Source organism: Microtus oregoni, unplaced genomic scaffold (assembly GCF_018167655.1).
Source record: "Microtus oregoni isolate MIOR12 unplaced genomic scaffold, Mior012 000028F_ref0000031, whole genome shotgun sequence".
In the NCBI taxonomy this organism is placed as follows: domain Eukaryota; kingdom Metazoa; phylum Chordata; class Mammalia; order Rodentia; family Cricetidae; genus Microtus; species Microtus oregoni.
The window spans coordinates 27,062,837-27,089,773 of record NW_024543087.1 but is presented as its reverse complement, the minus strand read 5'-3'; the positions used below and the strand labels follow the sequence as shown (position 1 = coordinate 27,089,773).

Sequence of the window (26,937 nt, the reverse complement as noted above, 5' to 3'; positions counted from 1 at the left end):
GCCGTACCCTGTCTAGCTGAAGGACTGCCACTCCAATTCACTACAAAGCAGGGACTGGGGCTCCCTTCAGAACTGGGGGTGGATAATGAATGCTTAGATCCAAAGACATGGCCAAGTGCCTAGGACTCAGTAAATGTAATTTGTTCGCTGTGAGACTAGAATACTTTCAAGTGAGTATTCTCTCTGAGGTACCACATCACATCAGGCTTATCCTGACAGTGATCTATGAGAGATCAATGTCTGCTACTCAGTTTTTTTGTTGGTTTCTCTTAGTAGCTCATTATATAGACCAGTGGCTTCAAACTCAGAGAGATCTTCCTGCCTCTGCCTCCTGAGTGCTGGGATTAAAGGAGTTTAATATCACAGTTTATAAATCTGAAGCATGTAGGTACCAGGAGATGTAAGCAAGGAGACTATATATTGAATGAGTATTGTGTGTAACAAAGCCCTGACTCACCAAAATGAAATAGCTGCACAAGAATTAACACTAAGACATTTTAAAAAGAGACTTAATGTAGGAATAAGCTATTTTAATCAAGCAAAACAAATTTATATTCATTATTTCTAAAAATAAAATTAAACCTTTCCAATCCTTAACATCTGCATTTAATAATATCTTCTAACCAAAATACAGATGCTAAAACAGCAAATTACAATATATCTTGTACAGAATACAGTATGCTCACTGTTTACACTGTAATTCTACTTGGTCGTTATGGACTTGATGCATAATTAAACACCACTCATAACATTTTCACAATCAAGAAAAAAAATGTAACCAGTTGTCTTAAAATGGCTCTGCTATAAATTGTATAGAATATACAGAATTACAAAGTCAAGTATTTTATCAAAATATACACCCCTCCCTGAAACTAACACAAACTATCAACATTTTAAACGAATGATACAATTATAGAAAATATTTGCAAAATTATTTTTATGTATAAATATTCTGCCATATTTACTTTGGTCTAGAATTATCAGCATACAAGTCCATTTAAAAAATATCCACAGATAAGGGCCGGGAGACATCAGTACATATAATCTTATATTTGTAGTTAAATCAAAACAACTTAAATACATAACTGATTGCTTTATAATCATAACAGATAAAACAAATTAGTGGATCACAGGATTGCTTGTCATCTAATTATTAACTCAAAAGTGATTTTCATAAGCCCTTTGTGACTACCTCTTTAACAAAACACAAGTGAACGGTGTGGGTGTACATATATACAACAGAAAAATAAAGTTGAATTTGCTTGCATTTCCCCGTTTTCTTCTAGTACATAATACTGCATGTAGGTGAACGTAGATGAACAAATGGTAAATGCAGATACACGATTGGAGTTGCTTAACAACTACAGTATAACAAGGTCACCTTGAATCATGTCCTTTTTCCTGGGTGTTTGAATGTTTTCTTGCCTACCCCAAACCACACTAAGTCTTCTTCATGGAGACACAACACATGTTGTAACCAACTGGAGTCCTCTGAGCTACTTCTCCGTAATGACAACCTCTCAGCCTCGGGTTTCCATCTACCAAATCCTGTGAACAGGAATGGCTGCTGGCCGCTCTTGAACTCTTCTGAATTTTGCCAATACTGGTGACTGAAGGGAGGTTAGGAATGAGTCCTCCTTCCCTCCTATCCTGGCAGTTTTAGCAGGAAGAACAGTGAGCTCCAGCTTTCCAGGATCCTAGTTCACGTGAAAGACCATCCTGGAGGGCAAACAGACTTCTGAGGGCAATGCTGACAGTTTGCATCAATATAAAAAACGGTTTAGAAAGATGAGGCTTTAACGAGGGAGCTAGATGTCTGCAAACATGAAAACAGAGCTTCTAGCTGTGTGGATGCTTCTGAGTCATTATAGTAAGGGGCAGAACCCTGTCCCTCCACATCCTATCTCCCCATCCCGCAAAAACAATGCTGCTGTTTGAGGCAAGGAAGGTCATCACTTCCCCTTGTCCTCATGTCATTAGTGGGAGTGGGGGCTTCTGTCCTTTTAGTTAGTATGGACCTGTGGGCTGCATTATCTCCAAGGTGTACAATTCAGGGATCGGGCTTTCTGCTGTTTCCAAATGCCTGAAACTTCATTACCACGGAGGTATGTCTTGTACTCTACCTTCAGTAGAATGGGAGACATCAGGATTATTTGACCCCTTAAGTCTGTGTGGAATAGCCCCAAATATCCATGGCCTTGGGATGGCTGGAAGACTGCAGAGAGTTCAGAAGGATTTGACCATTCTTCATTCTCTGAGGTGAGGCCACTGCAAAGGGTTATACGGCACAGGTAATCTCAGGTAGGTTCTGGGAAGGCTTTCCCCATAGGTAAGGCATGACTTATGTTTTGTGTGACTTGAGTGGTTCTAATAACAGCACAGCATTCCATCGAGAAGCACACACATGCTCATAAGTCAGATTCAAAATGCTCTATGATTTCGACACCAGTCCTCAGTATTTGCAGGTCTATTGCTCGTTATAATTCTCTACAAGGGACACAGAGAGTTAAAGGTTATAGTGACTCATATATGTATTTTACAAGGTTTATGTTGCAGAAAAGTAGTTCTAGATGATGTATAAGTGTCCTACTGTAGGCTACCCATTACAGATTTTCAGTTATATTGTGAAGTATTCTGTAAATACCCATTTTTAAACAAAGATTAATAGTGCAGAAACTGGAGGGAGATAAATACTGTCACACCTCACTTAGCATTGAACACATCTCAGAGACGTGATTTTCATGATCCTGACCCTCATTTTCTCCAGTGACTAACGACAGTCCAGCAGGCCTCATTAGCACTCACGAGAATGTTTGAAATTAGGCTAAAATTTAGCGGCTTTCTTTCACCGTTCAAAATACTACAGCTAAGAACTTTATTAGCCTTTACAAAATACGTGGGTCCTTAGAGAATGCAGCTATCTTGTTTTATGCACTCCGTGAGAAATGAATGATAAAACCCAAAGGAGGTGCTAGGATCCTTTTTTTTTTTTTTGAAGAGTTTACACAAATGAGAATTAGCTTCCCCACGCCTTTGTGACTAGTAAGTGAACAAAACTAAACTTAAAAAAAAAACTGAAAGAAAAAAATCTCACAAACAATTTTTTGAAGACTTTTCTAACTGTTGTTGTCACTAACGTTTTCAGCAAAGGTTTGCATGTCATCCTTTTGGTCGCTGTCTTCCAAATCAGTGCAAAGCTGACTCTCCAAGAGATCCGAGTTTTCATGGCACATGTCACCAGTATTCTCCTGCTTAGTTAAGGTCTTGAATAAATGTTTCTTTTGGTGCATTCTGAGGGCAGCAGCTGTCTTGCATATTTTGGGGCACTGGAAGCAAGCAAAGCCTTTCCCATCGTGCTCGCGAACATGCCGCCGCTCATGATTCCGCTTTGTGGAAAGATATAAAAATCCCTGGAAGCAGAACTGACAGTGGTAACGCTTTTCCCCGGTGTGGATTCTCTCGTGGATTTTGAGAGTCTCGTTCAACGTGAACGCCTTGTTACAATACTGACAGACGAATTCCTTCACCCCCAGGTGGATGCGCTCGTGTTTCTGCAAGTTCCCTTGCACTGAGAAGCACCGCCCACAGGTCTTGCATTGGTACGGCTTCTCTCCAGTATGGCAGCGCATGTGCATTTTGAGCGTGGAGGGGCTCTGGAACTGCTTTGCACAAAGCTCGCAGATGTAAGGCTTCAGCGAGAGGTGTTGGTGGTGCTTGCCTTCGGCGTCCACCCCTGCTGCTTTGTCGGCATCGCAGAGCTCACACTGGAGCTTGGGCATCTCTTTATTTTCTTCTTCTTCAAAAGCCTTATCTGGTGGCTTCACCTCTGCACGATCCAGTTCAGCTGGGTACCTGCGCCTACCGCTGGGGCTTCTGCTCCCACGCTCCTTCCTCCACTTGACCTTTCTCATTTTCCTCAACTGTTTGGATTTCTTCTTGGGCTTGTAGTTGTAGTATGGGCGCCACGGCTTGTCAGTGGAATCCTGGTCACTTACGTCATCAAAGGCTTCACTCATCTCTACGCAGTCAGCCTGGCAAAGCCCAAGGGGGCTGTCCCCACGGGTTTCTGGGTCACTCTCCTGTGGCAACGTCTCCTCCTGCATTTGATATTTGGGCTTTCTCCCTCTTTTGCAAAACAGCTTCGACCCAAGGATACGCCTTTTCACGATGGCTTCATTCCCAATTTTCACTGTTATTTGGCAAAGGGGTGCAACGTTGCTGTTTGTGGAGGTGCCAGGCAGAGCAGGCTTTGCAATGTAAGTCTCAATTTTACTGGTTTCTTCCACGACATTTGTGGTTTTGCCCAAAGACCCTCCATGATCACTAACGTGCTTGGCCTCCTCTGTTACTTCTCCCTTGTTACACGAAAGAGCTTTCTTTTTCTCCTTAATGCTCTTGGGTCTGCTTGCAAGTTTACTGGCTTTATCTGCCCCCAGTTTGCTATCCTCTTTCAGGGGCGGACTGACAGATGGTTGGGAAGGGACTTTGTCATTGCTGCTGGTCAGGGCAGCAACTGTATTGCTGTGTTTGATCACGGATGAGAACTGGCTGCTATGCACGATGACAGAGGGCACCGAGCCACCATAGCTGATCACAGAGGCCGCGTGGTCACTGCCATGTGTGGACTCTGCCTGGAGCTTGACACTGACAGTGTTTTCTGCGGAAGAAACTGACCCATCGGTCAAATCCAAGCTATCGACGGGATCAGTTTTCAGGGCCTCCTTCTTCCATTTGATGCCTTCTGCATTTACTTTGGCAGAAGTGGGTGCACCCTGATGTGAAGGCGTTTCCCCTGGGATGGCAGGGCTGCCGGTGAAGGTGTTCCCGCCATCTTGGAAGTTCAGTGTGGGCATTTCAGAGCTTTGTGAATTTGGAACGACAAATGTATCTGGTGCAGACTCGCTCCTTTGACTGTTTTCTCGAGAACGTTCGTAGGAAGATTTCCGGAAGCTCTTATACGGTGCCCTCTTGCATCTCATAGGCAGGAGCCTGTAAAGTTTATAGGGATAGACAGCAGGCTTCAAGCCTCCATTGGCAGTTTTTTTATTGATGGAGAGTCTGTGATCTATGGCATGAAAAGACTTCTGATGGTTTTTTAGTATGTAGTAGGTCATAAACGTTTCGAGACAAAATATGCATTGGTACCGTCTCTCTCCAGTATGCCAGATCTCATGTCGTGTCCTGTACTCGGCCAGGGCAAAGACCTTGTTGCAGTAGTGGCAAGGATATGTTCTTCTCCACGAGTGAACGTTCGCATGCCTTCGGAGGCTGGACAAAGTCACATAACTACGCTTGCACACGATGCAACTGTAGAGCATCTGCCCGTTCACAAGTTTCACCATGTGCTCCTCATCTGGCAAGGCACCCCCAGCGCTGGCAAGCTCACCAATCCTATTTTCTGGTACTAAAGATTCTGGACTTGTGAATGAACTTCCATTTTGTCCAATGGTGGGGTAGTTTTCTAAAAACGGTTGGCTTCCCCCTGGGATGGGCACGTGGCTAGACCGCATGCAGATCTGCTCATGCCGGTCCAGTCTGTTGAGGGTGGTGAACTGCTTATTGCAGTACTTGCACACCAAAGGCTCCTGGGTCGGCCTGTGGAGCTGCATGTGGGCACCGAGCAGTGTGCTGCTGTCAAAGGATTTGGAGCAACAGCTGCAATTATAAACAAGGGGCGGGACCTCTGCCACTGCTGGACCAGGAATATCGGAGGGTCGGCTGTCCTCTTCTCTGGGAAAATGGACGTCTCCCTCATTGCTGGGAGATTTTGAGTGTGACAGAATTGGAGCTGGCTGTGGGCTTCTTTCTTGATTAAGCTCTGGGTTGGTCACTGGAAGCAGTGATATATTTTCTGTGCTTGAGTCAGAATCCTGGGTTTGTGTCTTTGGCTTTCGGCATGACTTTGCTTTTGTGGCAAGAGCCTCACCATTTTCTTTTCCTGTTTTACCAGATACACTGATGTCATGTTCCCGTACAGGCTGACTCCTGTAAGCCTCAGTGATGGAAGAAACGGCGTATGAGTGTTCAGCAAGTGTGCGGACAGGCTCTGCCTCGTGGCAGACATTGGTCCTCTCCTGGCAGAGGCTGGCTGTTCTCATGGAATCAGACACTTTTTTGAAGCTTGCCCTCAAGTCCAGTGGAGAAAACATGTTATTACTATTTTCCGTTTCAATGATGGAAAATGCATTTGTGATCCTTGGCCCATTAGTAATGGCTGGTTCTTCATGCCTTTTTTCATTTTTTTCTTCTTTAACCACACCCTTTTCAGTAATGCAGACTACGTAGGGACCTGGGGAATTTGAGAAGTTGCGGTCACTAAGGTCTTCCAAGAATGATATTCCCAGCTTTTTTCCCGCAGCTGCAAGATCGGTGACCGTTTCCTGCCTCTTGACCACAACAGTGGAGCTGTAGATATAATTAAGTATTTCTGTAAACACTTCGGCTTTCAGATCATCCAGCTCCAGGACGTGACTGGAAATACAGATCGTATGGCTCCAAAATATATTTTTGAAATAAAGACTTGAGGCAGCCAAGACATTGCTGTGGGCTTTAAACTTGGTGTCTTCCACAATGATGGTGACATCGCATAAAATGCCCCGAATGCGCTGCTCATTTAAGATGGAGAGCACCGTGTCACTGTGGAAGTCGTCCTTGAGGTCCCTGGAGAGGGACATGACTGTCATCTGAAATGAGAGACACATGGTCAGGGGGCTTCCAGCAGTGACTTGTTCATTTCTAGCTGTTAACTACTTCTGGGGGAAACTATTTTTACACATGAAAACTCAGACTTTCATCTCATCTTGTTGTTCTTCCTGAGACTTGGAAGTCAACATTAGAAGCCCAACCTTCTCGCCCCAGACTGTTTCTCATGCCATTGCTAGTAGCTGTAGCTGGAAATCCCCCAGGACTCCTTCCCCTGCCGTCTGCGAAGTCTCAGCTATGTGTGTGTGTGTCCAAATACGGGGAGGGCGAATTTCCGTATGTCCAAGCGGGAAGGGTCTCCACGCTCAAGGCTGCTGCTCTGAGACTCTCTGAGGCTGAGTGGCATCATGGTCACCTGACTTTCACTTTAAGGCAAGGTCTTACTATTTAGCCCCAACTAGCTTGCAACTTGGTATCCAGACAAAGCTGGCCTTGAACTCAGATTTACCTGCCTCTACCTTCTTTGACATCCCCTCCCCTACAGAGGACCTGGGGATTAAAATCAGCCTATCACACATGCTAGGTGGGTCACATCCCAAGCCCTGCTGGCCTGGAACTAGCTCTGTAGGCCAGGCTGGCACTGAATTCACAGAGACAGGCCTGCCTCTCTTCCTGGGCAGTGGATATAAGGGCATGCATCAACACACCTGACTATATTTGATGTGTGTGTGTGTTGCTGAGGACTGACTCCCTGGCCTCTGCATGCTGGTCAAGGCTTTACCATTGAGCCATACTCCCTGCCTCTTTTATATGTGTTCAGTGATAACCTTAATAATCTGATCCAAACATAATTCATAAAACGGAAGTAATTTGTTAATTTATTTTTAAAAGTTTCCCATAGGTGAGTGGTACCTCTATGTGAGGTATCTGCTTAGAGAAGTAGCGAGAATGGAAGGAACTATGCTAATTCAGTCCGCTGAGGAATTCTTTTCTGACCGGCAGCCTGTGTGACTGAGTCTGACAACCAGGGACACCTGCCTCCTCGCCACACGTGATTTCCCCTTTTATTATAGCCAGACTAGAGTTTTTAAAATGAAGGCAAACAAAGATGACGAGACAGCACACCAGGACAGTGTTTCTCAGTCTCATCACAGCCTCCCGAGCTAGGACATCAGAAAGGCACGGCGACTCTTGGATGGTGTAAGAAAGGTTTACATGCAGTGTGCACAACTCATTCTCTTCCATTAGACTTGGGGTTGTGGAAAATGACCAAGAAACAACGGTCCAAAGGGGTGTTAGTTGACTTTGGAAGAGTGTGGTAGAGCAGAGCAGCTCACAGGTGGTAGGGGAGGGGGAGAGGAGAGAGGGAAAAGAAAAGACAAAGGAGCCCAGGCTAGATGACCCCCTTGCCTCGCTTTTACTCTATTCAAGCCCCCAGCCTGGTGCTGCCCTCTCCTCTCATCCTTTCTGACACACCCTGGGTCATGTTTTACAAACCTGTACACTTCTCAACCCAATCAAGCTAACAATTAAGAGACCACACATTCTTACACCACCGCTGGGTGGCGGCTGAATCATCTGTATGTTTTACTGTGAACCCGGGATGACCAGAGCCTACTGACACCCTAGTGGTCAAAGCAGCCGCTTCCACAGGCATCCAGAGCAACAGATACATGACTCTCAGTGACCTAAGACACAAATGAGATGAACGCCCTGCCTTCATGTGGTACCATCTGTTCTGTTCTAGTACCTTCCATTTTAAAAAACACGCAGACAGTAACTCGCTGTTCTCGCTCTCTGCCAGTCTGTCACCCTTGCATCTAAATGTGCACCGTCATTCTGCTGTGGGCTACAAGAATTAGCACATCCTCGAGCTCACCTCCCATGCCATCAGTACGTGCAGGCCCAGAAAGTCATACAACTCGGCAATATTTCTCTGCCAGCTGCAATGTCTTGCTAGTCTATAGTGTTTAGCTCATGACAGCTATTCAGTTAGATAGACCAGATGTCCATACAAAAACTCCTCTCATCTTTTTGTAAAGGGTTTGTTATAAGCTGGGCCCCATGGTCTATTTAGCATCCTTTACACAAGCAACATCTGATAAATTCTTCACAGCGAACGGGCACCTTCCTATGAGTCCATCAGTTTTGACAAAGAAACTGCATGTGTGTTCATCAGCTTCAGTCCTCCAATGAGGAAGCTTGGGCTTTCGGTCATCTGCTGCAGCCACTCCTAGCCGGGGCCTCTGCTGCGACCTTTGTTTCAGTTTCTTTATTTAACGCTAGTTCTACTTTGCTTTGCCTTGTCTCAAACTTAATTTTTCATGAGTCTTTTCTGGAATTGTGGGGAATTGTTTCCACCAGTAAAATGGAGAGCAGAAACATATCCTATAGGATCTACTTTCCCCATAGGTGCATCCTCTTATCCTGTTTAATGTCTCTGTACACACACACACACACACACACACACACACACACACACACGAGAAATGACGTCTCTTCTTGAAAACAGGAAGGATTGGAGTAGTCAGTGGCTTGGCGAGGACTGGTGCCCTGTAGTCATGCCCCCTGCATGCACATCCTGCCACTTGACCATTCACGGCCAAGCAGCATTTCTTAGTAGCTGGGGTTAGAGCACTGGTATTTAAGAACAAGAAGTGTGATAATTACTATCTTCAACTTGACAATCTATAATCACCTGGGAGGTCGACCTCTAGACATGCCTGTGGGAGGTTATCTTAATGGCCCCGAGAGTGGGAGACCTGCCCAGTGTGGGTGGCACCATTATTTGGTTGGGAATTCGGACGGTGTGATGGGGAAATGCGTCTAAGGAGCAGCATGCATTCATTATTCTCCTCTTCCTGATCGTGGATGCAATGAGACAGCTGCTTCAAGCTCCCACGCCTTTCCATCTCCTCCATGATGGAGTGACTCCTAGAACTATGAGCTGGAATGAATCCTTTTCCCCTTAAGTTGCCTTTTTAAAATTCAAAACAAACCATTACTCTGTGTGTGATGTAGAGGGCGATCCAGGTGCCGGGGAATACATGTGGAGATCAGAGGGCAGCTTTGGGGATTCTCTTCTCTCCCACCATTACATGGGTTGCAAAGATGTCCACTAGGCTTGCAGGGCAAACGCCTTTGTCTGATGAGTCATCTCACCAGCCCTTAGGTGGCTTTGTCACAGCAGCATCAGCTAAAGAAACAGGAAGTAGATGACGGTGGGGGGGGGGACACAATGACACAGGGACAGGACAGGGGACAAACTTAGCACTGAAGGGGAGGAGGCCCTTCTCACCAACATCGGTATTCTCTGACATTAGAGATGTAAGCACTCTACAGCAAACCCACCACGTTTCTCCACAGTGAGTAACTTAAAAGAGAAGTCAGAGGAGCCTCTGCAGACGGAAGGCCAGGAGCTTCCTCAGCAGATAGAAGGCCGGGAACCTCGGCAGACGGAAGGCCAGGAGCCTCCTCAGCAGATAGAAGGCCAGGAACCTCGGCAGACGGAAGGCCAGGAGCCTCCTCAGCGAATAGAAGGCCAGGAACCTCGGCAGACGGAAGGCCAGGAGCCTCCTCTGCAGACAGAAGGCCCACAATAGATTTTGGAACAAAATGTGTAAATCACAGAGAAGATGAAGTTTAATTTACATGTAATTTCTAAAATGTTTTCTAAAAAAGTTTCATGCAACAAGTTCACTATTCTTAGCAGTGCTACTGAGAAAAATATATAGAACCATGAAAAGGCTAAAACGGGGGGCTGGCTCAGCAGTTATGAGCACTGGCTGCTTTTCCAGAGAACCCATGTTCAATTCCTAGCACCCACATTGTCTGCTCACAATTGTCTGGAATTCCAGTTCTGGGGAATCTGGCATCCTCTTCTGGCCTTGGTGGGCACTAGACACATATGTGGTGTACAGGCATACATGCAGGCAAAGCATTCATACATACAAAACAAAAAAATTTAAAAGGCTAACAAAACCATTCTAGATATAAAAATTTAGGTGAGTCAATAGTAAAACAACCTATAATTTGATAACTGCCAAACCTGAGCTATGTTACTAGTTTGCTGAGCCTGTATTGTTTAAACTGTATTTATAAACGTGTATTTGTTGTTTATGCGTGGGAGGAGGCATCCATATGTATCAGCACACACACCAAGGTCAGAGGACACCTTTGTGCAGTCATGCCTTCTCTTTAGTCTCATGTGGGCTCCAGGGATTGAACTCAGGTCATCAGGCTTGCCTGACAAGGGCCTTGATCGGCTGAGTCATCTTATCAACCCCTAAGTTTGTATTTTAACCAGAATAGTGTTTAAAAGCACTTTTAAATAAATAAATACACACACATATAGACACATGTATGTATGACTAAATGATGAATATTTGAACATATAATACACTTCTATTTATAAGTACAGGTATAGAAATAGGGTGACTAATTCAGCACCCTATTAGAGATTAGAGAGAGAAAGCAGGTGTAATTAATAACTATGCTAGAGAAACGGCACATACTGGGACTAGATCCCAAGAAGATGAATGGTCATCCTATATTTACATACATAAGTATGTAAGCAGAATATATAGCTGCACACAATCTAACATAAAAGTCATGTGCTTTTTAACATAAAACATATCTTGTGTGAGTATGCAGTTGCCGCGGGAAATTCTAGTTAATCAGCCTATTTAGACTTTTGAGCTGGTTTTGTCCCCTGCCACACTCCGATTCTACAGAACAAACACATATACATACAGTACAAACATGGACACCTAAGTCAGATATTTTGAATAACTAACATGACTTTGCAAGGCCAGGTATCTTGGTGCACCCTTATATCGTAGCACTTGGGAGGCTGAGGAAGGAGGACAATAAATTTAAGGCCAACCTGGGCTACATGCAAGACACCATTTAAAAACAAATACAGCTGGTCAGTGGTGGTGCATGTCTTTAATCCCAGTACTCAGGAGACAGAGACAGGAGGATCTCTGCATTTGAGGCAAGCATGGTCTACAGAGCTAGTTCCAGAACAGACAGGGCTGTTACATAGAGAAACCCTGTCTCAAAAAAAGTAGCTATAACAAATAAGTAAATATGAGTAATAAAGTTATTCTGCTATATTTGCTTTCAAAATCAACTACCTTGTGTATGTGTTGATGTGTGTGTGCAGATGCTTATATTGGGGGTGGGTATACATGGTACAAGTGTGCATGCCCATGTGGAGGTCAGAGGCCAGTCTCAGGTGTTGATTCTAAGGAACCATCCACCTTGATTTCCGAGACAAGGTCTCTCACTTTGGGACTTAGGGCTCACCGTTTTAGTGAGATTATCTGACTCTACATCCTCAGTGCTGGGATTGCAAGCATGCCCGACTTTCTTTTATGGGTAATGGGTGCCAATGGTCTTCATGTTTGTGGAGCACACTCTACTGACTGAGCTACAGCCACAGCTCCAGAATTACCTACCTCATGAAAAAGAAAATAAATCTCGGTTCATGGTAAAGATTCAAATAGTCGGGAGCAGCAGTCTCTCCTCCATCCCAGCTTCCCACCCCCATCCAGAGGTCCAGAAAGCACATCTACCTTTTCATGGACCACTTTTCTCATAGCACTGGAAGACCTGCTTTCTGTGTGCATCATGCTTCTCCCGCCTGGAGCTCTCCTACTTGGCAGTCTTTAGACATACCCGTCTCAAGCAATACCTCACGGGGGCACCCTCCTCCTATGATTTCTGGGTGTGTGTTTATGCCCACACTGGAGCTTCTGGGAATACATCTGTTCACGTGTATCTTTCTTGATGAGTCCCCAAAGTGCAGGGACAGCCTTGCCCATCTCTGTCCTCTGTATACCTGTAGCACAGTGCATGCTGACCATGCTGATGATGAGCAAAGAGCATGTAAGCAAATGTCCTAATTTACATGTTGTGCAAACAGAACTTCCTGAGTTAAGAGTCTTAAAAATCAGACCTAAGTGAGCCCAGGTCTGCTTAAACCAGAGCCAAGTAAGAGGAAAATAAAAATGAGTTCTTGCCAATTATATTCCTGTTTCCTTTAGCCTGACAGTTTTTAAAACATGTTTCAAAGGCCTCTGGATTTCCTAAGGCATTTTCTAGATACGTGTGGTCAAAACTACTTTTGTAATGACACAGAGGTATTATTTATGTGTTTTTTTTTTTTTTGTATGATGAAAAGTATAGAATGGTCCAGTAGCAATGACAGGTAGGTTCTGGCACTTCAGCAGGCACCATGCCACAGATAATCAATGGAAGGAATAAAACTTAATCATTTTATTAACTTTTAACCTCGAGACGTGTGTGTGTTTAAGGATTCTGTGTGCTAAAGTGGCATATGTAAAACTCTTAGTAGTGCACACTGAAACAGAACTGCTACCAAGGAAAGCAGCTGGGTAGTTTAGTTGTGGGCTTGACCAGCTTAACCTTCTGTCGTGGATTACCGTTTCGAGAGAATCGCTAGTAGACAGACTGCAGCTGTTTAGAGTTTTGAAAACAGACCAAGATTCCCTGTCATTTCATGGGCATAGGTATTTTGCTACCAATAATCAAATATTATTTTTATATGAAATTTAAATTTTGGAAGTGACATTTCCAAATACAGAATGATTTTTCTGATGAGGTTGATAGTGATGTGAATAAAAATGTTTTTTGGATATTGTTTAGCAAATCTGGAGGTTGGCCTGACTGAGGGGACCAGTATTTTCTAGTGACCAATGCATGTGTTAACATGTACAACAGAGACTAGTAGATTTATAAGTAATAAAGTACGCCAGGTTCAAAGTTCTTGTTTCAACTAACTTTTAAGAGATCATCTTGTCAAATTTTGATGTAATATCAAAGACTATCCACAATTAACTAGAAAGGCTATTTAAAAAAATCCTCTTTTCCAACCATTTGTGCAAGGTTGAATTTCTTTATATAACTCAACTAATATAATATGTTGTATTACAACTGGATGTAAGAACAGATGTGAAAATCAAGTTATCTTTTTACTAAGCCAAAATTGAAGATATTTGACAAAATATAATACTTCTTACTGATTTATTTTATACTATCGTCATCTTAAATGTTACTTGATTGTTTAATTAGGTTGAACAAAGTCATTTTGCATGAGCATTTAAATACCCATTTGAGTTTTTGAATATAGCAAATAGTGACAGGCCTCAGCTGAACAAAACCTCTTTGAATCTTCAGTGGTAAGTCCAGGGATTGAAGAGATGGCTCAGTGGTTAAGAGCACTTGTTCTTCCACAGGACACGCTTCATAGCAGCTCACAATCATCTATAATCCCAGATTGAGGGGATCTAACACCCTCTTCTGGCCTCTGTGAGCAGCAGACATGCAAGTGGTGCATAGACATACATGCAGGCAAAACACTCATGCATAAATAAAAAAAAGAATAAGTATATCCTAAGACAAAAACTTTGAAATTATTGTGCTAATCCATAAGGCAACATTCATAATACTTTGAAATAATTTCTGCCTCTAGGAAATTTATTTTATTTTACTCAATGAAAAAAATTACATGTATGCCTAAAAGAATTACAAAGTGACTGAAAATAAGACACAAAGTAGAATTCCCTAGGAGACAGGTGAGGAGACTGAGGGATGAGGGATGGAGCCATGCCCACAGCCGCCCAGAAGCACACTGTTCCCCACCTTGAGATGAGCGTTCTCTTTGGATTTGAGTGTGGCTAAGCAGCTAGGTGGACCACGGCCTGGTTGGACCACAGGGCTGCTCCTGACCAGTCTCAGTGAAAACTGTTCTTTGATGGACTCGGTTGTCATCTTACCCTGTTGGTACAATTTACTACTGCTTGCTTCTTGTTTTCTAAGTCTCAAGACCTATTTTGGTCACGACAAACTTCCTGTTCAAATGATTTTGTCCACTCCTTTTATTTAAAAATCAGGTCCTACATCATCCTATCCACAATGCTGTTTTTAGGCCTTTGCTCCCTGACTGAATTTGAAAACAAGAAAACAATCCTTGGCAATGATGCAACCATTACTTCCCAGTATCTCTGTTTAATTAAAGCTTCTTTCTCTTTAGCCAGTTAAGACAATTCTATCAAAATACCAAAACACCTAGAATTATAATTCCCATGTAAACTCTATGAATTTACCATGTACCTCTTTATAGGGCTTGCCATCAAAATCTGGTGTTTAGTGTGCGTGCATGTGTGCGTGTACATGTGCCTATCTGTGCATATGAAGAGACCAGAGACTGTCAGGTATCTCCTCCATTGCTTTCCACTCCGCTTTTCTAGAGACAGGGTTTCTCACTGAATATGAAGGTTACCAATCGGACCAGACAGTGAATTCTAGATATCCTTCTGTCTATTCCTCCCCAGCACCATAGTTATAAGCTCATGCCATATTAAGTATTAGGGATCTAAACTCAGGTCCACAAGCTTGCAAAATAAACATTCTATCCTGCCAGTCATCTCCCCAACTCCCAAAGTCTGTTGTGTTTTATCGGCAAATCTCTAAGACATGACAGAGGAAAATGAGGCGGCCCTGGCCAGGGGAAGGCTGCTCTCCAGAGGCAGTCTGGACTCCGGTTTTCTAAATCTTCCGATCAAAGAAGGCCAAGCCTTCCTGCCAGCACTCAAACGACTCAGTTCCTAACATAAATAAAATAACAGCATTGAACCGACAAACAACTTTCTCCCCTCTCCACTGCAAGTCGTGTTCTATAAAAAGAAACGTAGACATCAACCCTAACTAAAAAAAGAATGCGCTCTATGAGGATACTGACCTGGAATCCTGCAAAAGTCAAACCCACATTCCATAGCCAGCTAGCGCAGGCCGGCCTATGGAAGCAGAATCCACCGTGTGGGCTTGCAAGGCCCTATAGAAATTTTCTGACAAAGGGCGGTTTGCTGCAGGGAGCTGGCTCCGCCATCCCACACACAGCCTCACAGTGCATTTGCTCATAGTCATGGTGAGGTCTACGTCAGACCACACGTGATGGGGTGTTAGAAACACAAGCACCAGATCTCGAAAACAGATTACAAAACAGAAGCCCTTTACAGAACAGAACTGTGTCTAGGAAGAGGAACGTCCTTTTGACTTTTGTCTTCAAAATGGGTTCCAGCAGGGGCGTGGACAAGCTGTGTATGCTAGGCTGCAGCACACTGAAAGGTATCAGATTCAAGGTAACACGGTGTGATGAGGGAAGTTCATTTTCTTACCTGAAACTCGGAGTGACTCTGTGAGCTACTGATCGCACTCCACATAGGGGAGGCTGACTGGGGCAACCTCACTCATTATGGTGAATAGGTAAACAACGGGCCTCCAGACCTGTAGTTGCAAGCACAGACTGTGAGAACGGGTATTGTCAGATTCGTGAATGATGCAATGGGTCCAGGTAAACGTTTTAGGTTGCCTGTTTGCAAAGATGAAAAGGGAACAGGTTCGTGGGTTCTTTTTCTCTTGTTGAAATGGAGCAGTGTTTAGGATGGCCTGCCTACCATGGGTTCATCTCAGGATCAAGCTTGCCCAGACACCTGCTGGCTTGAGAAACCTGGCAAACAGGCTCAGAGGCTGTCTCCTAAGCCCTCAGAGTTCTATGTCCTTGTTTCAGCAAATTCCACCAGCACGCAATAGTCCCAAGTGGTGAAGGCATTTTCCCATCTGAATCTTGTTCCTTAGGACTGGTTCCCGTTCTCTGAAATGTCGCACTGCAAGAATGAGCTGTCTATTAAGGCAGCTGGCTTTTAAAGGGCAAACACTGTTTTCCTGTGAACATAGAAGGGCTGGCGGAATGAATGGAGGATGGCCCTTCTTTTCTTGCTTGACTGATACCCCTGGGGGGTGGGTAGAAGGAAGAACTTTTGCGCATTCTGGCTTCTGAACAAGAACGTACATTTAACTAATGGCAAAGACAGGTTACCCTAGAGTGGACAGAGCACACCAGCTGCTGCTTTGGTGCTAGCCAATCTGGATCTGCGCCATGGTTCCCCAGCTTCCCCAGGTCTAGGGCGGACAGAGCGCACCAGCTGCTGCTTTGGTGCTGGCCAATCTGGATCTACGCTGTGGTTCCCGACCTTCCCCAGGTCTTTTGCACTTGGTTCTGGGGACTCAACACGAGTGGGTGAAATCATAGTTCACTGTGCACACGCACACACCCACCATCAAGTGCCTCACTTAGCACACAGTAGGGGTTCCACACAACCCATTAAGTGAAGTCCTCAGCATACAGTAGGGGTTCAGTGAATGTCAGCAAATAGCTAGAGAACTAAACTGGCTGTGACCGGCCTAGTTCCCTCTGGGGAGAACTGCTCAGTCACCTAACCTTTGTATAGAGCGCAAATACAAAGAGATCTGGCCAATCCACGCCAAAAGCATTCAGAGGCCTTTCCCCATCCTGGGGATAAATCCAGGTTTCTCTGCAGCCTGCGGGCACTGTGTTACCCATGGGTGCCCCATTCTCCCCATTCACTTGTTCATTCCTGCCCGCACATAGGCTCCCCTTGCTTATCCTATCTGCCAAGTTTCTTTGAGCCCTGGAACCTTTAAAGTACCCTTGTTCCGGTACTGCCTAGGGATGGCTTCCTTTCATGCTTCAGGCTTAGCTCCAAAGTCATGGGCATCTCTTCCTTATGCTCCCATTTCTATATTCCCTCTGCCACCCATGGGTCCATCATGTCTGACATTTGTTCCCCAGCTGGCAGTGCTGTCTGGGAAGCTGGAGCACTTTTAGGAAGTGGGTCGCTGGTTTCAAGCCCCCATGTTGTTTCTTGAATCAATGCACTGTAAAAGCAAGCAGCCCCGTGCTCCCGGCCGTCCTGAGCTAGCTTAAATCTCCATGCCTTCCTCCTTCAGGGTGCTTCTTTTACATATTTTGTCCCAGCAACAAAGCAACACCCTCCTATCACCTTACTGCCTTTATACTGCTCAGTTTGACCTGCAGTTACCACACACACACCGGTCCCTAGCCATCTGCAGAGCAGGGCGCAGGTAGTGTCCCCTGCCATACACAAACACACTTTTCCCTATGCATACATATTATGATAAAGTTTAATTTACAAATTAGGCATTTGTAAATTGCCTAATGTCTACATAGACATTAACAATAGTTAAAATAATAAATAAACTATAATAAAAGTTTTTGTTGTTTTTTATTTTTAGAGTCAGGATTTCTCTGTAGCTTTGGAGACTGTCTTGGAACTTGCTCTGCAGACCAGGCTGGCCTCAAACTCACAGAGATCCACCTGCTTCTGCCTCCCGAGTGCTGGGATTAAAGGCATGCGCCACCACCACCCCAGCTATGAAAGTTCTTAATACTTCTAAGTTACTTTAAATATGATCAGACTGTACCCGACCTTGGAAAACTGAAACAGTGGAAAGTCAACATTTAGATACGGGGAAACTACTGGTTAGTCTTCACACTTCTTCCCAGGAAGTAAGCTCTGGGAAGGACAAGCCTTTTTACTGTTGCTGCTCATGACACATGGAAACCATTCAGGTTTTGCTGGGTAAGGAAAGATAAAAGTATCTGAGAAAAAGAGGGCTCAGTTTGATGAAAAATCCAATCTATGAAGCCTCGTGTGGTAGCTCACGCCTGTAATTTCAACACTATAGAGGCCGAAGGAGTTTGAGGCCAGGCTGCTTACATAATGAGGAACAGAGCTATGCAGGTTTGAGGCCATCCTGGGCTACACAGAAGACTTTGTCTTTTTATCCCAGTTGATTTTTTACATACCAATCTCAGTTCCCCCTCTCTCCTCTTCCTGCTACCCCCTCCCCCCAACCCCACCTCCCATCCTCTCCACAGAGAGGTTAAGGCCTCCCCTGGGAAGTCAACTAAGACTGTCCATCCGCTCACTGAGGCAGGGCCAAGGTCCTTCCCACCCCCCCACCCCCACCCCCCTGTGCCTAGGCTGAGCAAGGTATCTCTCCATAGAGAATGGGCTCCATAAAATCAGTTCATGCATTACAGTTAGATCCTGGTCCCACTGCCAGTGGCCCCATATACTGCCCAAGCCACACCATTGAGGAGACCTTGTTAAGACAAAAACAAGCAGAAAGGAAAATGCAAACTGCCTATCTCCTGCACGCTCATCTCTGTCTACCCCCACTGCTTCCTGACTTCCGCAGCGCAGGCGCATTTCAACACCGCAGACCACTGACATTTACTATGCATCTGCTTGCTAGGATCTGAGCCCCGGAGTGCACAAGTGCTTACTTCTTCTCTGATGTGCTTTATGCACCTACAATATGGCCTGAAACAGAGAAGGCCCTTGGTGAATATTTATTAAAAATCTAAGTCATTTGTACCAGAAATAGATATTTGTTTGTGAGTTAATACTACATAAACACAGTTATTGCTGACAACAATTTTCATCTTCTAAATTCTCCAAATCCACTCTGGTTCCTAAGATTTGACCATGCTCCAGTGACTATATGGACAAACAAATTGGACTTGTTCTTTTTTTTTTTTTTTTTTTTAATCCTTTTCTTTGCGGGGAGGCCATAAGGATGTGGGGAGGTAGACCTGGGAGGACTGGGAAGGAAGGGTAATTGAGGCACATTATATGAAATTCCCAAATAGTTTTAAAAAAAGACTTACTTATTTTTATTTCTATGTAAATGTGTGTGTGTGCCTACATGAGTTTGTGTTCATGACAAGCATGCAGTATTTGTGGAGTCCAGCAGAGGGTGTTGGCTCTTCTGGAACTCGAGTTACAGGCATTTGATGTGTGTGCTGGGAACCAAACCTGGCAAAAGTTTTGCAGGAGTAGTAAGTTCTCTTAACCTCTTAACCACTGAGCTATCTCTCCAGTCCTCAAACCCACTTTGATAACATTGTTTTACTCAATGCATTTCAGGCTGTAAAGCACTTTGCATATTAACTCATCCAATGCCCTCCACAGATCCTGGGATTCTGCCAGATGAAATGAAAGGATTACTATCCACTGACAGGATTAAATGAATGAACAGAGGCAGGGCTTGAGATATAGAAGCGGTTATCATTATCATGCCTGTAGGAGAGACGGGGAAACTGAGTCTATAGCAGTTACTCGTGTATACCAGGGCATGAGGTTTCTGATGGGGAGCGGTGCTCAGTCTGCAAGAAGGTTCTTGTTCTATACACAAAAGAGTGCTGAGTTCAAACTGCAGATTTATCACACAAGACAACTGCTGAAGGTTGCAGAGATAGGCCTTTAAGGCTCTAAGCAGGAGAGCTGCCATAGTGCATTGACAGCCATGGGTCAGACAAGCTCCTAAAGCCACTGAAGAATATGCTGGAGAGGCCCCCAAGCAGGGCAGTGGGGGATGGGCAGGAAAGAATTACCCTAGCAGCAGTTTTCCAGACAACCTGGGCATTGCTAAACAGTGGGCCTTGATTATGGTCTGGGCCTAGGAGCCCTCCCAGCAGCCCAAGTATACATAGCAGCTGTACCATAGGCATTTCCAGCTGTGGCCTGCCATGTCCTCAGTGTTTGCACCACACCCTGGAAAGTGTCCACATAGCCAGGATTTGCTGATCTACAGGAAGGCATCAGGAAGAGGCGCTTGAGTGCAGCCCCTGACCTAAGGACAAGAGTGCAGAGGGACCCTCTCGGTACAGCCTAGTGATGCAGAGGGATGAGGAGGTTCTAATCAGGGCGCAGCATGAAGTCAACCGTGGGAAGCTGCAGGAGAATGCGAAGAGAGAGATCCTGCAGGGAGGGCCAATTTCTAGTGTGACCCTCCTGGCCAGTGAGGAGCTGGAGTCTTGTACCTGGATGCTAGTGTCTTTACAAAGGCTTATTGAGTCCCTTACAATTCAACCTCTTTTGCTTCTGGGGGCTGGACTCCCTTCCAGTCCAGACAGCAAGCACCCTGGTCTCCATCCACCCCCCTTCCCTCCTCCCACAAGCCACTCACCTGCTGCACACTCTCGGCAGGCACCTTGCCCCACCTTTTTAGTATTTATGACTAGTTCAGAGTTGCTTGGTAAATGTATGCTTTACTACAGAGTAAAGCTCCCAGACTGTTCAGCTCTGCAGTTGCCGCTGAGGCTTCCTTTACCACAGCACCAGCACTAAGCGGCTCTGCCTGGTTCTATTAGCAGTTTCCCAGGTTCAGCCTTGGGGCAGTATGGGCAGTTCTGCTATCTCTTCCTGTGCTACTGGGGGTGGGGAACACCCAAGTATAAGAAAGTCAAGAAGGCTGCTGTGGCTTGGAAAAAGGACAAACAAAGCCACCCCCCACGAACGATCATTTCTGGGGATCTGCCAAGCAGGTTACGTTATGAGAGCCAAGCTGCACATGACAAGCCAGGGCTATGCATAACCCAGAAAGATAACACACAAGTTTGCAATGATGAAAACGTGTGTTTAGTTTTCAGTCTCTGTGATGAAAACCTAAGAAAATGGCTGAGAGGGGAAGATTTATTTTGGCTCAGAGGTTCATTCCTGTCCCTGCTTGGCGAGGCAGACATCACTGGAGGAAGAGCAAGGCAGAGAAAGGCTGCTCACTGTGTGGCAGTCAGGGAGCAGACTGAACGCGAGAGGTGCTGGGAGCAAGACAGAGCAGGCTAGCCCACATTCCCAGCTTGTCAATCTCCTTGTCCCCACCTCCTCCTAGCTATGCTATCAGATTATGACTCTACCTGTGGATTCAGACACTGTGATCAGAGCCCTCAGAATCCAATTGTTTCCCCAAAGCCTGTCAGCTGACTATGACATGTGAGCCTCTGGGGTCATTGCCACCCCAAGTTGACATGATCACTGCTTTCCCTCAAAGGAAGAAAAGGAGATCAATTCTGTAAGTTCTATGGTGATGTTGTAATAGGAGCGGCGGGGCTGCATCCCCAGCACCCCGGCCGCCTGCTAGCTTATGCTCCAAAATAATTACACGGACACTGTATTCTTTTAAACACTGCTTGGCCCATTAACTCTAGCCCTTACAGGCTAATTCTCATATCCCGATTAACCCATCTCTAATAATCTGTGTAGCATCAGTCTTACCGGGAAGATTCTAGCCTACGTCCATGCTGGGTCGGAGTTCACTGCATCTGCCTCAGAGAGCAGAGCTATCGCTGCCGGGAGAGGGGAGCATGGCGTCTCTGAGCTCACTTCCTCTTCCTTTCAGCATTTTGTTCTGTTTACTCCACCCACCTATGTTTTAACCTATGAGGGCCAAGCAGTTTATTTATTACTTAACCAATGACCTTCCTCCATCATGGTGACATTTCATTTAAAGCCCAGAGACTGGGCCATTGTCTTGCATACCTACAATGAGCAGGTAACAAATTTCAAAATTAACTTCCAGGTACACCTTTAACCCCAGCTCTCAGGAGGCAGAGGCAGGTAAATCTTTGTGAGTTCCAGGAAGTTCAAAAGTGTTAAGAATTTAACACTAAAAGTATAAAGTTGGCAGTGCACATGTGTCGTTGACATCAGATGTATGCGAAGGGCTAAACTTTCCACGTGGCGTCCTCCCTCTGGCACCCACACAGCTTCCCACTCCCTGTAACCACTTTTAAATTCCTTCTGACCACAGTCCCTGCCTTCTCTACTGAGGAGCGCTCATCTGGAGCTGGGGCTGGGCCTGTGACCTACTTCTGGGTTATGGAACTGTGGGTGCCTGTGCATACCAGTTCCCCGTATGTGACTTACCCTAAAGGCACACGTGAGCCGTCTTCCCCTGTGAGGCAACCAACAGGAAGATGGAAAACACATGGCAATATGTGCTTACCACGGTGGTGCTCAGCACAAGAGTGCGATTAGATGCGGTAGTGGGACCTCAAAAAGAATCACATTATCACTAATGCTATGTTGGGGCTTCGGAGGATAGGTCCTAGGCAGCCATGCTTCTTGTGTCCTACTGTGCGCTTTGTACACAAACTTTGGGACATTATGCAGTGCCATCAAGTCATAAGTAGACGACTTTAGGAAATAAATGGCCATGTTTCCTACATGTTTATCTTGGAGCCCCGCTCGGCATCTTTTCTAAGTATCACTGTAGAAGGGCATTCATATTCCTCCCAAATGCATCAGAACCCCCACTGAAAACCTGTCTACTGGTAGGAAGATGATCAGGTAAATATGACATCCGTTCGCTGTGCCAAACACCTACCAAACATAGTCATGTCCAGCACCATTGTGCACATTGCATACATTATCCCAGTAAGCCTCATTGCAGTGATTTGTGTGCACGTGGGTGTGTAAGTGGAGATCAGAGGGCAACTTCTGGGAGCTGGTCCTCTCCCCCCACTTTGTTGTGACAGAGCCTCCCTTAGAGTTTTCTGCTGCTGCTAACAGGCCAGCTGCTCCTTAAGCTTCTGGTCAATTCTCCTGTCCCCACCCTCATCTCACAAGGATTATAAATGTGTGCCACTGTATCCAGCTTTTAATGGGGGCTCAGGGGCCTAAACGCAGGCCTGAGATTTGTATAGGAAGTACTTTTAACTGCTGTGCCATCTTGCTGGTACCAATAGCAATCTTATTTTACAAAGGATAAAACTGAGAGTCAGAGAGGCTGTGGAGCTTGGCTAACATCATTTAGCTTGTGAGTGGCAGAGCTGGGGATTCAAATCACAGACTGACTCAAATCTGCGATTTTTATTTCAAATTCAGGACCATGAAGACATAACAGAACTTAGATGTGGGAGCTAGACAGTTGACTCAGCAGTTAGGAGCATTTGTTTCGTCTGCAGAGGACCCAGGTTTCGTTCCCAGCACCCACGTGGCCATGCACAACCATAACTCGAGTTCTGGGTGATCCACCATCCTCTCTGACCAGTGTGGGCACCAGGCACACATGTGGTGCACATGAAAGCATGCAGGCAAGCATGCACACACATAAAATAAATGAATCTAAGAAAGAACTTATATCCTTGTTGCAGAGAGTGATATGTACTGTGGACTGAAGACCCCGAGGTCTGTAGGATATCAGCCTTCTCTCCACTGCTTGTCTGGCAAACATAGCCTGGACTCAGACAGGGCTGCCGTGTCCCTAGGGTACAGTTTGTACACAGCGGTAGGCTGTGGATAGACTACACACTACCAAGTCTACTGCTTGGTCAAGTATGGACCTCATACGGGCCTGTGCCCACCAGAAAGGGCCCATTTCATTTCTCTTTTGTGTTCAAAGGTACCATATGTTCCACAGGTGGCCCTGGAAAGAATATTTAAGGGAAATTAATACTTTGCATAACATATTAATTCATTTTCTTAAACTATATAAACCTAAAAGTACCATATGGCATTTAAATATCACTTTTTGGTTTCAAGGCCTACCACCTGCTGCATTTAACACAGGGCTTATCACAAGATGGGGCAATGGAGAAGGAATCGTCGGGGCGGAAGTCACTAATCAAGGAGAACAGAGTGCCTAGAAGGAGTCCACTCTCAAGGCAGGCTTCTTCCTAAGGAGAATTTAGGATGAGCCGGCTGGCACTATGGGAGTCCAACCTTGGTGTCAGGTGGTTCTGTCAGGATTCAAGTGAGCTTCTTAGATCTTTGTATTACAGTTTTTTAAGCAGCCATATAGCACTAATTTCTGAATACCAGCTCTATTGGTGTTTCTTCTCCCCCCCTTTTTTTCTTTCAAGACAGGATTTCTCTGTGTGTCACTGGCTGTCCTGGAACTCACTATGTAGATCAGGCTGACTTTGAACTCACAGAGATCCACCAGCCTCTGCCTCCCAAGTGTGTGCACCACCACCACCACCTGGCAAAAAAACAAAACAAAACAAAACCAAAAAACCAAAACCAAAACCAAAAACAAAAAACCCTTTTAAGGTGACTACTTACATGGTCAGTACATCCATGACATGCATTTTTCCTCTTAAGTCAGAGGCTCATGCAAATGTGGCTGTGAATTCAGGAATAAACACTCACGAGACCAAATGTGACCTGCTTGGGGTTTCTATACATGTGTTAGTGGGAGCAGTCTCTTTTCTCTTCCCCCACACTGTGTCTCACTATCTTGATTATCTACTTTCAAACTCTCCACAGACCGCTCCTGCCCCTTTGTCTTCACATAGGAGGGATTTTTACAGCGCAGTCTTGGGACCCAGGAACCTAAGATCTTAGCAGTTTGGTTGTGATTTAGCCTACAGAATATTTTCTTTCTTTTAGTTTAAGTACTAAAGGATTCACTAGCTTGCAGTTTGGCAAAAAAAAAAAAAAAAAAGAAAGAAAAAAAAATTTAAAAACTGGGTTCAGTTTGAGGTTTAACATAGTTCCGTACTTTGTTGTAGACCATGCTTCAAACTGCCACCAAATTCTTTGATCAAAATCACCAACACGTGCTTGGGTTGAGCAGTGATTCAAGTCGTCTTGCTCGGCTGGGTCAGTCTTTCTCTCAATTGGTTCCCTTTCTCCTCTGAAGGCAAAGGTGGGCCTGCCTACTGCAGTGCCTGTCTCTCACTCTGCTGCATTACTTGCTGTATGTCCATTTCATTAACATAGCATCTTGGGCAAAGCCCTTCCCTGGAAGCTTTGTCCAGGGTGTGACTTGTGTTGTATCACAGCTGATGACTAAAGCCCACTTCCAGTTTACCTATAAGATGGTGTTAAACACATCCAAAGAAACATCTGTCTTCCCCCGGCTGCCAAATCCATTCTCTCAAAATGTTTCTTAAAACAAAGGCAGACATGAAAGCACTGCTCCAGCAGGATGGAGCAGTTTGATTTAGACACGCAAAGGCACAGGAAAAGCCCACACCTGGACTCATTCTCCACTTGCCAGAGATTCCAGAGCCTGCTCCACTCATTTGAGGAACCCAAGAGATCTCAATCAAATGCAGCCGTTGTCCTATCACGGCCCTTTAGGGTTTTTTCTTTCCTTATTTTGATCTCAATTCATTTGGCCATTCTCCTTTGAAGAGAATATTATAGAGAAGCCAAGAGTGATGTGGAATGTCTTTCCGTATGCTATAAATATGTGTTGCTCTCACTGGTTAATAAATAAAGTTGCTTTAGCTTATGGCAAGGCAGGATAAAGCCAGGTGGGAAATCCAATCAGAGATACAGGAGAAGGGCGGAGTCCAGGAGATGCTAGCATCTGCCCAAGAAGCAACATGTCAGAGCACCACTGGTGAGCCACAGGCCACATGGCGATACAGATGAATAGAAATGGATTAATTTAAATGTAAGAGCTAGCTAGTAATAAGCCTGAGCCATTAGTCAAACATTGACTAATTGAAACTCAAAATTTTAAGTAATATTAAGCCTCTGAGTGGATATTTAGGAACAGCTGTGGGGCTGGGTGGAACAGAAAGGCCTTTGTTAACACAAGGGTCTCATGTGGTAAGCAAAACAGGCCTTAGACTTCTGGCTTCTGCACCAGGCTCCACAAATGGCTGTGTTGGGACCATACTTTTTGACCTTGGAAGCTGCCTGACCTCACGAAGCCTGCATCAGCCTGTGAAAGGGACCTCACACTGCTTCCAGAGTGCTGGACCCAGGGGAGATCAGCGTACAGCAGCAGCCAGAAAACACAAGCGCAGCTGACTGACTTTATTTTGAGTTTGTGCTTTTAGAGGAAGGCATGTGGGCCTTTCTTTCCTTTTCTGACAGCTCCAATTTCCAAACGTCCAGGACTGAATTTTGCAATTGAAACTCAAAATTTCATGTTTATTCTTTTTCTATTAAATGTGTTCAATTGGTCTCTTCCATTTTTACCTGCTAATACACTGAAGAACACTAACTGTATCTTAAATGACATCCACTGATTGTTTAAACGTACACAGATTCCTGCTTCCACTTAGGATGGCGATGACCAAAAGGCATGAAGGTAGCTAGAGAGAAATTTCTTGCATTTACCCAAATTGCCTTTGAAGGGCAGTACTGTGTATTTGTGACTCCTTAGGACACATTTCTCCATATTTCAAAATAGGAATGCTGGAGCCTCAGTCTCCTTAAATAGGGAGGCTGAAGGTGCACTACCAGCATGCAACCCTGAGCGAGCAGCTCTGGACACTAATGCACTCAGACTCCAAGTGAAACAGGGTATGAGTGAGTCCTTGCCTTCAGATCCAGAAGGCCACAGAGCTGCAAGGAACAGCCTCATTTGAAAGAGAGAGCACGATTTCACCCTCCCTGGAGCCAGGGAAGTACAGCTCAGGGCTGGTCTTTGGTTACAGGGGACTGGGTTCAAAAGCATCATCCTGTCTACTCACTCTTTTCAATGAAGGCTCGATTAATTTCCTTTCTTCGCCAGTCTCTCAAACCCTTTCCCTGCATCCTTGTTCCCTGTCTCACTGTGGAATTCAGACGGTCTGCACTTTTTTCGGCTCCTATATCCACTTACCAAGCAGAATCCCTCCTTCCCATGCCAACTTTC

The 26,937-nt window shown here is 45.1% G+C and overlaps 1 protein-coding gene across 11 annotated transcripts in view; it reads right to left on the bottom strand.

Moving 5' to 3' along the window:
- Nucleotides 1–515: 515 nt before the first annotated feature.
- The window catches only part of Zbtb38 (zinc finger and BTB domain containing 38), an 81,240-nt gene continuing 54,818 nt past the window's right edge, over nt 516–26,937 (bottom strand). For 9 of the 11 annotated variants that reach the window (XM_041676861.1, XM_041676864.1, XM_041676862.1 and 6 more), the window contains one exon: nt 516–6,683. In XM_041676861.1, the coding sequence (XP_041532795.1) occupies nt 3,117–6,683 (3,567 nt within the window). In that variant the 3' untranslated portion in view covers nt 516–3,116. Of the gene's footprint in view, nt 6,684–9,647; nt 9,767–15,409; nt 15,549–26,937 lie in introns of those variants that run through there. The other 2 variants (XM_041676868.1, XM_041676869.1) reach the window with 2 other exon arrangements.